At 33.9% G+C, this 12,835-nt stretch overlaps 1 protein-coding gene across 1 annotated transcript; it reads left to right on the top strand.

Annotated features, from left to right (window-relative positions):
- Positions 1-2,248: 2,248 nt before the first annotated feature.
- On the top strand, positions 2,249-9,261 carry LOC100369330 (ubiquitin-like protein ATG12). Its single transcript, XM_002736689.4, has 4 exons — positions 2,249-2,433; positions 3,501-3,637; positions 7,767-7,829; positions 8,891-9,261. The coding sequence occupies exons 1-4, from the start codon at positions 2,337-2,339 to the stop codon at positions 8,948-8,950; spliced, it is 357 nt and encodes a 118-aa protein (XP_002736735.1). The 5' UTR covers positions 2,249-2,336; the 3' UTR covers positions 8,951-9,261.
- The last annotated feature ends 3,574 nt before the right edge of the window (positions 9,262-12,835 follow it).

The following is a 12,835-nucleotide window of genomic DNA, read 5'->3' as shown; positions in this document are numbered from 1 at the left end:
GGTCAAAAATCTTAGTGTTACACTAGACAGCAGTCTCAATATGTCACAACGTGTCGGAAATGTGTGTAAGGCGGCATACATTCAGCTGATACAGATAAGTTCGATTCGCCTTTATTTGACCCCTGATGCTACCAACACTCTAATATGTGCATTTGTACTCTCTTGTCTAGATTATTGTAATAATCTACTGGCCGGCTGTCCTCTCACTATCACAAACAAACTACAACGTGTTCAAAACTCAGCTGGCCGGTTAATTTGTAAATCAAAGCAATCGAATCATGTCAGTCCACTTCTAAAATCACTGCACTGGTTACCAATTACATCTCGTATACATTATAAAGTCGGAACTAATCACAATTACTGTGATTGGTCAGATGATTTCCAACCGCTAATATGTTATTATATGTTTATAATAATAATAATAATCTTTATTTATCTTTAGTGGGATCTTAGTTGAAAATACAATAAAGTAATACAAAAAGATAGCAAAAAAATACAAGATATTTACAGACAATTGAATGAAGAAAAGAAGAGAGAAAAAATTAAATTATTTAGTGGTTGGTTGGTTGATTGTGGCATCTGGCATTTTAGAATTTTTTCTTGTCGTAATTTGAAACAAGTGTGGATGAATTTTCCTAGCTCATTGTTTTGTCATTTTTACTTTTTAGTATATCTGTAAGTTGTTCGTCATCCGTCCCCAAGTTGCTTTTATTGTATTTAATATTCTTGATCATGATTTCTCATTCCTTCTTGTATAGATTACAATTGAGAAGAAAATGTTTTTCGTTTTCAATTTCCTGTTTGTCACAAACTGGGCAAATTCGATCCTCCGCTAAAATGCTATTATATCTGCCCGTTTCGATTTGAAGGGTATGTTTTAATTTTCCTATAGGTTCGTAACTTGTTTTTACCTTTATTGTCATCGTGTAATGTTTCTGTGCTATGTATTTCAAAGGATTGTTCTAGTTTGCGCGTTACTGTTTCAGTGATTTGTTTGTCATCAAAAGATTTATGGTTTTCCCAAATATTTCCCATATTTAAATTTTCTGAAATTTGTTTTATGTCTGTTACCCAGTTGTCTTTTCCTTTTTTATCAAGATGTATTCCAAGATTGTAAGCTTCATGTACTAGCGAATTTGGGTTAGAATTATTTATTTTGATCCAATATTTGATCATATATTTTAAGCTTGTTGCTAGGAGAGGATACCTTCCAAACCCTAGTAGGCTTGCCAAATTACTTGCTTTGCTATCTACTTTTAGTAGGTATTTGCCATAAGATGCGATTTGTTGATGTTCTCGCTCATCCAAATTGCAGTAAAGCATGATTGGTTTTACAATTGCATCGAACATTTTTATCAAACATATCCAAACGATCTCAGAATTCCCCCTTTGTCTAGATAAAAAATTCTATCTATATATATATATATCTGATTGTTTTGTTTACGGTGCTTATTCACAATGACCTTCTTATACTAGTACGACTGCCTTTCGTCATTCAATTAAAGAACTGAAATGCAGGTGGGTCTATTTACTAATCTAGACTTATTAGACTTCGGCAGTGAAGTAAAATACAAAAAGAACCCCTCAAAATACATTACGGCAATAAGCATACGCTAACGATACATATTTTGTTTTCATTAATTTTAGCACTTCGCTTCAAGATTGACGTAAAGTGATTAGATTTGACTGAACTGGATTCTTTGTTGTCTTCAGTTATGCAGCTTTCGTACGTTTGACGCACTCTGAAACTTAGTCAATTACATCTTTTTTGAGTTATGTTGGACAACACAATAAAAATGGAATTCGTCTGTTAACACATGAAATTATAAACATAGTTTATAGTTCCATGGTTAATACTAAACTCCCTTCACTGTTCTAACAGGGACATTTATTCAATTTGTTTTTGTATAATATAAAAAAAAAATCATTAAATTAGTCTGGCGATTTTAAAGTTTGCCCCCCCCGTAAAAAAATCCTGTACCCCCCTGAAATGATAAATAAAAACGTAATTATCTGTAGGGCAGATTTATGCTATCTGTGTTGTATAATTTTCTTAACATTGCTACTAAATCCGCGCGTGGTCAGTGATATTTTTCCAAAATTACTTTATTATTTACACTCGACCTAACACCCAACTTGTGGAAACGCACGTAGATACTTAAATATTTATATGACTAAATTTTGTATACCAACCTTTAGTATATCATTCACGGCCTGTGTTTAATCGTTTAGTGTTTTTTTTTTTTTTTTTTGTCCGTGGGGATGTTATGTGATATTCCTTGAAACACATCGTCGCATGCTGGCGCTGTTCCTTGGTGTGGGCGATTTTATTCAAAATGGCTGATGGTGTTGACGACCAGTCTACACCTGTGGAAAAAGACGAACCGCAGTCTCCAGGACCATCGTCGCCAGTACCATCAGAGAAGAAAAAAAGTAGGTTGATTTAACTCTCTTTAGCCGTTTGTGCGAATCATTCAATATATGCAGATGTAGTCGTAAGATTACAGAACAGCTTCGAAACCCGGAAGTCGTAGTTTTTACTGAGTGATCCGAGGACATTGTAGATTGGGTCTACTCGCACCAGGGTAGTGATAGCTAGTGTAAAATTCTAACAGAATATCTCACAATCAAAATGAACGTGTGCAGAAAACAAAACTTTAGGTTATTAGTCGATCATTTGAAATCATGTGGGGTGGATGGAAGATGCAAGGTAGACCAAGACACAGTCCCTCTATCAATATGATAGAGAGACTGTGACCAAGAGAAAGAAAAGGCATCATGCTGAGAAAACATGTTCTAATGAACAATTAAAATGTACAGATAAGACAACATGATTTCAAATGTTTAGTCCCTAAATACTGTAATACTGTTTAACACTACATGTATGTCTTACGTGTGATACATGATTTGAAACATCAGTAGGGTGGTATTATAATAGTATATTAAAGGGTGGTGGTCATCGCGACGCGTCCTGTTAGATATGGGACTCATAGTGACGTACATAGCGCATGTAAAATACATTGTTTGTTTACATGAAATTCGAACACGTGCTGCACGACAACCACCGCCCTTTAAAGAATTAAGGTAGTAATAAATAAAGAAACAAACCCTGCCTTCCACTCATGCTTCCTCCCAACCATGTTTTCATGCCCCTGTCATTATACATCATGTAGTACAATAGTGTAAACATGTTCATCTCAAACCAAGTTTGTCTCCAGTAAACTATTTTTCTTCTATTGTTCTTGTGTGTATATACGGTTGTGACCCATGCAGCTTCATTGTTCAGAGCCGAGCTGGAACATCATTCTGACTACCTTCATTTAGTCAGTTGTGACATGTTGGAGCTCAGTTTCATCAGAGTTCAACCCCCAAAAGTTTATTGGAAATTGGCTCAAGGTGAACATGTTTACACTGTTATTTTTGCTGGCTCAAGCTGTTGGGTTCTTATCACATTTGTTTATGTCTGCACCTGTTCCAACATACATACATTTTGTTTTAAGTTGACCTGCTTCTGAAAGCTGCTGGTGATGCACCAATCATGAAAAAGAAAAAATGGGCAGTTGATCCATCAAAGAAAATTGGATGGGTGATGGAGTTTATTAGAAAATATATTAAATGTGAACCTAATCAATCTTTGGTAAGTGTAAGTTTTTATCTTGGCCGTATCATCAAAGATGAAAGGGAAAGGTATATTAACAGGCAAAATATCGTCGTTGTTGTTGTAGTACTCATTATTAATAATTGTTAATGTGTGCACAATAACTTTACTAATTCTATTCCAAATTGTATCAAACTTGGTCACCTAATTCATCAGTATAAAATCTACTCTTAGTTCGGACATATATCCTGTTTGAAAATGTGCATGCAAAATTGAGAATTCTACTTGATTGATTACTGGTAATACACATTCAAAGGTCACTGATCCCTGTATTGCTGTATGTGTTCAATGAAGTAAATCATTTATCTTGTAATCAATATCATTGGTAATGTATCTCTCAAATCTCATGGGAATTTTAGACTAGGTTTCAATCAACTCATGGAGAAAATTATTGCACAGTCTAATACACATTTGCAAACCTACCAATAAAATAATTGAACTATTATAACAGAAAACAAGATGTCATATAATTGATATAAACACTCCTATGAAATTTTTGATCAAGAACTGAAGGTGATAGAAAATTATGTTTCTTTAGTCCAAAGTTACCAAACAAAAATAATGCATTCCCTATCTGTTCAAATTTACATTCTATGCTCACATTTTTTGAGCGTGTGATCATTTTTGACTCCCATGTGCGAAGCACAAAATGGGAGTCTTTGCAGTTAGTGTGTCTGTATGTGTGTGTGTATGTGTGTATGTGTGTATGTATGTGTGTGTGTGTGTATGTGTGTCCGACTGTTCCACTGCTATCTCAAGAACCATACATCGGTTTTTGATGAAACTTGGTGCATAGATGCTCTGGGCCAATGCGCAGATTTGATTAGGTTTTGGTAAAAATCCATGCTCATTAATTACCTAATTTGCATGATAATTAGCTAATTTTTAGCTGTTCTATGACTTTTCCACTGATATCTAAAGAACCACTCATTGGATTTTGATGAAACTTGGTACATAGATGCTCTGAACATATGCGCAGATTTGATTAATTTTTGGTAAAAATCCGTGCATATTAATTACCTAATTTGCATGATAATTAGCTATTTTTTAGTGGTTCAATGACTGTTCCACTGATATCTAAACAACCACTCATTGGATTTTGATGAAACTTGGTACATAGATGCTCTGAACTAATGCTAGGTTTTGATTAGTTTTTGGTAATAATCCGTGGATACTAATTACCTAATTTGCATAATGATTAGTCAATTTTCAGTTTTTCCACTGATATCTCAAGTACTAATCATCACATTTCAATGAAACTTGGTACATAGATGTCATACGACACTGCACAGATCTGATAGTTTTTATGGTAATATAAGTACATATTAATTACCTAATTTGCATAATTAATTAATTTTCAGCATTTGATATAAGTAGTTAGCATTACATTTCAATGAAACTTGGTACTTACATACTCACGGACTATGCAGAGATTGATTGTTTTCGATAAATATTTGTGCATATTAATCACCTAATTTGCATAATTAGTTAATTTTCAGTACTAATCATCGCATTTCAATGAAACTTGGTACATAGATCCTTTAGGACTATGCAGAGACCTGATTAGTTTTAGGGTAAATAATTGTGCATATCAATTACCTAATTTGCATAATTAATTTTCAGCTTTTCTACTGATATCTAAAGTACTAATCATCACATTTCAATGAATCTAGAATTATGCAGACCCAATTAGTTTCCGGTAAATATTTGTGCATATTAATCACCTAATTTGCATAATTAACCAACTTTCACACTGATATCTCAGGTACTATACATCACATATCAATGAATGTACATGGATGCTGTAGGACAATAGACAGACCTGAATAATTGTGGGTTAAAATCTGTACATATTAATTACCTAATTTGCATAATTAACCAATTTTAAGCTTTCACACTGATATCTAAAGTACCGTAAAAACTCCAAAATTTCGACCGGCTTTAAATAATTGGTGTTAGATATGTGACGTGTTTTTAGAGTCAAAATTAAGTTGCATTTTCGGACGGTCGAATTTTTCAGAATAGAAATCAGCAAATGAAAAAATGGGGATGATAGACAGTGTGCTTCATTAGTTTTTAAAAAATGCAATGTCCGTCAATTGACGTAAACTTCCTCATGTTTCACGGTAAAAGCAAAGGTCGTGGCCGAGTTGTAACTCAAAATCTAAACAAAGTCATCAATCAGTGAGTATTATGACAAGCAAAACAAAACATCAAGACTAACAAAACTAATAGGTCAAAAGACAAAGCTGTCTCGCACTACCTAGAAAAACTTGCGAATGTTCGAAGTACAGGTACCCATTGGACAAAAGATGCATGGAAGTTTAGCAAACTATCTCCCCGACCCAGTGCAATGTATCCGGTTAGAATCAAAGCTCACGTGTCCCTTATTTGAGGGACCAAATTCTGCCGTAAATTCGCCCTTGGATTAAAAAATAAAATGGGATTTAAGAAAATAAAATGGGACTTTTAAGGTGTATTTTGGCGTCATTTTTCGGATATTTCAATCAATCCTGCCGGCTAAAATAGAGTCTAAGTTTTACCGTAGTCATTGACGTTTGTCTATTCAAGAGTACACGTGTATGATTTTTATCGTGACTAGCGTGAGCGGGTAAGCTTCCTTTCGAGAATGAGCTGTTATCACTGTGAACAATGTTAAATTATTCTTCAGATGACCAGTTTATTTTTTAAAAACAACAAATTTTTTTTATTTAAAAAAAATCATGCCGTTTTCGCATCAAAATCCAAGCCAAAATATCGTACTACAACATCAATCTCTTCCGCATTGCGTTCAATAACATTAACATATTTAAATAAGCTATGGTAATTTGAACACGTTGGCATCATCCAGCTTTTTGATTGGTTAATTAGCGATTTGACCTATTTGACCTAAGAGAACATGGCGGATATCCTACAGCATCAAACGTTTATACAAGACCGGAATCATTCGCTTACGATGAAACTAAGTTGACTTTTATTTGTATTTCATAACCATTCAACAAATTTATTTTGTGTACATTATTATAATCACTACTGAGTACAGTAATAATCAACAATTCAGAAACGCAGCATGCCAAGATTTTTGTGTTCGTTTTTATTTGAAACTTCGTTTATTTAGAATATATTTTCGTTACCAATAAAATAAAAATCTCTCAGTCAATCAGAAACCCGGATTCATGCCTTCGAGGAAGGTCCCGTTTGAACGCTCACATCGTTTTTTTTTTTCGTTTGGGGGAAAACTAAAACTGGTCGCAATTTTCGAATAAGAATGAGTCGGCAATTTTTAGTGGAGTCGAAAATTTGGAGGTAAATAAAACACCGAAACCCGGCAAATAAATAGGCGGTCGAATTTTTAGAGGGGTCGAAATTTTGGAATTTTCACGGTACTAATTATTCCATTTCAATGAAACTTAGTACAAAGATGCTCTAGGACAATGTACAAACCTAATTAGTTTGGGGTGTAAAAATCTGTTCATATTAATTCCCTAATAAGCATAATAATTCATAATTTTTTGGTTCTAATCACATTTCAATTAAACTTGGAGACATAGATTTTCTGTTACATTGCGCAGACCTCATTAGTTTTACACTCAAATCTGGTCATATTAATTTTCTGATTTTCATAATTAGTTTTCAGCTAAGTAATTTCGAATTATATTTAATGTGTCTCCAATACTCTCAGCACATGGGAGTTCTTTCTAAGCTTTCTTTGATTTTGATGTGTTGCACCCCAGTTGAATGCAGGTTGACATACATCTGTGACTCAAGACTGAAAACCATACCTCCTCTGCAAATATGTTTGCTATACCTAATACATTTTTTTTCTTCAAAAAGTATACCAAAATATCATTCACATTGTAGTCCAGACCTGTTGATTTCTTTTAGTAGAGAGAAACATAAAAATGATGATATTATATAAGAAAGGGCAAGGTCACTAGTGTTAAACTATATTTAATATTTAATTATAACTATGTACTATGCTTTTCATAAATTATAAGTTTTCATTGGCTAGTAATGGCCCTTATGTCTCTCTTTCTCATCAAATTTATTCACTTCAGATTATTCTTGATGATCCATGAATCACTATCATATTAATTGTATTTTACAGTTTCTTTATGTGAATCAATCATTTTCACCTGCACCTGACCAAGAAATTGGAAATGTGTTTGAAGTAAGTAACTTTAAAATTCTAACGCCTGTGTAGATGATTTTGTGTCATGTGATCTGTTATTTTAGACTACACAACAGTAACTCCAATGTGGTCTTGTGATATTCTGCGCATATTACCGGCGATGAATTTAGTTTTAGCTCATGCATATGCAAATGCAAATTAAAAACTGCAACAGTTGTATGTATATGCACAATAATCCTGTGTCAATGTTAAAGGGGCATCTCCAGTTACGCCCAATCTCACAACAAATTTGCTATTTGGATTAAAATCACAATGGATAACAAAAGATAGATTAACATTGTAAACAACATAAATAATAGTGTTCCATGATTCCTTGGTGCAATCCCTGGGTTTGGCAGGTTTCCCTTTAAGAATATTACAGTGAAATGGAAATTCTCTCTTAACAAAAAGACTAAAACTGTTTGTATTTATGCAAATGAATATATAGTTCCACTGTCATGAATAGGATGCTCTAATTTCTGAATTCATTTTATGTTATAAATTGTTACCTCAGTCTTTGATTTGTTGACATGTAGAATAAACTATTGACCTCTCAGCTAATATACCACGATCAACACTCGGCTGTATCTCATTCAATGATGTCTTCTTAGAGGGTCAATCCTTACAAACAATTTCTATGGAAATTCTATAGAAAAAAGGTGACAAATGTCTGTTAGATTCCTAACAAACATTGACTCCCTATTGACACCTTGTTAAGTATTTGTTCAATATGTTCATTTTGCCTATAGTATTATTGAAGGCATAATCGCTGTTACACTTTGTTTTATTCATAGTAAAATACTGTAAGGGGGTTAATTATTCACTGGGTTTTAATTTTATTTATTTCGCTGACTGGAAAATGCACTAAATTAAAACCCAGTGAATATGTAAAATTGAGCATAGAACACATTGTCTAAATGATAAAACCGTGTATTTAAAATCCACTGAATATACCTGAAAAGGTAAATCAGCGAAATATAAACCCAGTGAAAATTAGTCATTTTACAATACCTGGTATAACAAGTCTGATAAACAATTATTTAACTTTGTTTTGTTTTCAGTGTTTTGGCAGCGATGGAAAACTTATACTTCATTACTGCAAAAGCCAAGCATGGGGATGACCAGGATTTTGTGTATATACAATGTTATTTATATTATATGGAATTACTATTTTACCAAGATTGCAATGTAGTGGATACTTCATAGCTGGTCATTGTTTTGAGGTGCCGAATAGTACTGAAGCTTGAATGATTGACTTAAATTATTGGGACAATATTGCATTTGATTGTTTGTGATATGTTTACTTATCTTATCAGTGTACAGTATACTAGTATTTGTATAAAGGGGATTACTTGAAAATATAAAAACTTATACTGGATCAACAAAAAGTTATGTTACTAAATAAACAAGTTTGATTGAATTGTACTTGCAATCCAAGAAGCTTGGTGGGGTGTACTATAACATGTCTATTTTTTCTTTGCCTGTAATGAAGTAGAACAGGATTTATAGTAGTTATGCATTTCAATGTCGTTGTTGTTAACCATATTTGTGAACCCAATGTGTGTCTAATTCTCAAGCAGTTTAGGCTGTTATATTGACCTGTATACATTAAACTCAGAATATGCTGCTTGGCTCTAACATGAACCTCCTTAGTTCCAACATGGAAGGTACTAACGGATGGAGCCACGACACTATTGTTTTAGCTTTACCCTATGATCGTTTGTCAATGTTTGTTCACAAACATTGGTTCTCGTTAGCTTTTAACACAACAGGTTGAGGGTCTATGGTACAATGGGTTACGCTAATCTCAAGCATTCGGTAATATTCGAAGTATGTTCGGAAGCGATAGACGAACCTCGCATGTACAATACTGAAAATGCTGTCTAGTTTGAATGCTGTTGTTTCCGGAGATTTTGGCGAACTTTAATGAAAAATTGGCAGATATAACATCGATTGAAGAACTGATGAACTATCGTGAATCTTTTTGTATTTGTAATGTTGATTAGACGTAATCAATGATTGCCTGTGACAATAACAATTGCATTATTCAATGGTACCATTGTCATTGCGTGGGTTTGACGCCCAAAACTATTGACATTTTCGACCAACCGGGCATCGGCGAACACCACCAGAAAAGATAGTATCGAAAGAAGGGCATGCCGAGACACTTTCTCTGTGATAATATTTTTTAGGAGTCCTTAGGAATTTTTGTTGTAGACACTCGAAACCCTGTTTTTGTTACAGTTACTAATAATTAAAACATGTGAAATCTGTGAAGTCAAACGTTCATCTGTTGAATTTCCGGTTGTGAAATACGTACCTTTCACACCTAAGCAAACCGAGTGCGCATGTATGATGACCGTAGTTTCATAATTCGCATACATTTTATGGTCACATTTAAAAATCGGCACGGTTATGTCATATTCTGCTCACTCTTTACTTGTGTAAACAATCGCAAACTATCATGGACATCAAAGATGAGCGAGACAATGTCCTCATCAGGATTAACTTGGGTTGAATCAAAAGAAAATAAGCCTATTAAGAAGCTTAAGTGGCCACCTCAGAGGCATCGTGGCTCCTTCCGTTTGTACCTTCCATGGTTCCAACAGGTTAATATTTATGTACTAGTATATTATTATGAAATTTTACTGGGGATTGTGTTAGCATTTCCATGTAGTAAATCCTGTGTGTCTTCATTATAAATGGAACCCATTAAAATAGGGGGTCCTTCTCTAATATAGAATTGTTAACTACTAGTGCTTGTTTGAAAAGACTGATAAATATGGTCAACCGAAACATCTATTTTATGATATATAAATATATAATAACAACACGTTATTAGAACATAGTGTACTTGACCTCTCAGTGATATACTGTCTTTGTTATATTGTAGTAACTTTCAACCACAGTATGCAAATTGAAGAGTAGTTTATTGTCTGTGTGTGTCATTTAATGACAATCATCATTGTCAAGGTTTCTACCTCATTGTTTCTATGGTTAATTTGGTTTGGTTTACCATGTATGTAAGAACACACACTAACTGAATAGAAGGTCCTATGATTGATTACCAATTTGGGGAATGATTTGTGCTTTGCCTTAGGTAAATAAAATGGTGACAAAGCTATAGAACCTATATAGAAAATGGTAGCAGGTGATTGTAATAAGTGTTTGTTCATTCACTCTGGCGTGTTGCGTGAAAGATGTGGAGGGAACATCTAGCTGCTGCAAAAATCAAAAGATTTGATTTTGAACTTGAATTTCTTTCTTTATAGTTCACTGTCAAATGTTATTTTGTTTGAAGGGAGTAAAGCATTGAAATACACTTTCTTCATCATAATTGATCATCAAATGTGTATGGCATAATTCTGTTTTTTGAAACTTTGATATATTATTCATCTGTAACCATGAAATGAATAATAGTCATCAGAATGTTTCATCTAACAAATATTGCTTGAGTTGCGTATGCCTTCTCTGCTGTCATTTATGAAATAATGTCAAATATAAACAAATTGGCTGTTGCATCAGATTCATGGCCGGTAGACCCAAGTTCAAATCCTACCTTAGGCTGCACATCAAAAGGGTCGACCCCTACACTGGATGAGTGTGCCACAGACTCAATGGCCAATTCCACTGGCTGAGATACATTGACTGATGAATGCGACTTGGGGGGGGGGGGGACTTGGTTAATGGATTCTGGTGAAAGGTTGAGCTCCTCTTGTGACCAATCAAAATGCATTGAATGCTTGTTAATTCTCGCTGAGTTGTTTTGTCGTAACTGACAGGCATGCTGGATATACATGTATATAGAGGGATATGTGATGAAAAACTACATGAACATAAGTTTTGATACAATATTCTAGTTCCTGCATTAAGTGCCTGTATAGTTATGCATGTATCCAACAATGTATGAAGCATGGCATATATATAGCAATATAGCATGCATGCATCAAGAATTGGATGTCTAGCGTCAGTATCTTCTAACTCACGTGAAGGCAGATAATCATGACCAGATATGTGGGTGTTGCACTGAAACATCTCGGCTACAAGTTGCATATTTATAATTTTCAAGGGCTTTTTTTTTTTTATAGAAAATAGACCTATGAGAAACTAGCAGCCTGTCGGCTGAGATAGCTCCACTGTTATCAATGCACATTTCAATTAAAGAACTGAAGATATCATCACAAAATGAACAACATGTATAGTATTAAAGCAATCAGACTTGCTGTTTTCAACAAAGATTTGAAAATATAACTTTTTATCAACAATATTCATTAAAATTAGATAATTGAAGAACAAAATCATCTCGAAATGAACAAATCTTAGAGAGGTCTACCTGTAGTACCTATGTAATATATATAATATCAAAGCAATTAGACTTGCTGTTTTTAACAAGAAGTCGAAAATATCACTTTTTACCAAAAATGACAAACATATTTATGAAAATTAGAGAATTAAAGATATCATGAAATAAACAAATCTGAGAGAGGTCCACATGTAGTACTAGTACTTACATATGTACATGTAATATCTAAACAATCGCACTTGCGGTTTTTAACAAGAAGTCGAAAATATCACTTTTTACCAAAAATGACAAAAATATTCATCAAAATTAGAGAATTGAAGATATCATCACAAAATGAACAAATCTGAGAGAGGACCAACCAAGGTACCTACATACCAAGTATCAAAGCATTTGGGCTAGCGGTTTTCAAGAAGAAGTCGAAAATAGCATTTTAACCAAACATGACAAAAATATTCGCTATAAATAAGACAATGGATCATATCCACACGAAATGAACAAATCTGAGAGAGAACCACCCAAGGTACCTTCCTAGAAAGTTCCACAGCTATACAGTTTGTGGTTTTTAAAAAGAAGTTGAAAATGTAAATTTGACGACGGCGACAACGAACAATCAGTAATACTATAAGCTCCGTTCGCCTTCTTCGACAGCGGAGCTAAAATTTAACCATTTTGTTGCACATCTGTCCACTCATTCTATGGTAGG

This window comes from Saccoglossus kowalevskii, chromosome 8, assembly GCF_978046115.1.
Source record: "Saccoglossus kowalevskii chromosome 8, keSacKowa6.1, whole genome shotgun sequence".
In the NCBI taxonomy this organism is placed as follows: Eukaryota; Metazoa; Hemichordata; class Enteropneusta; family Harrimaniidae; genus Saccoglossus; species Saccoglossus kowalevskii.
This window is presented reverse-complemented; position numbering and strand designations above follow the sequence as displayed.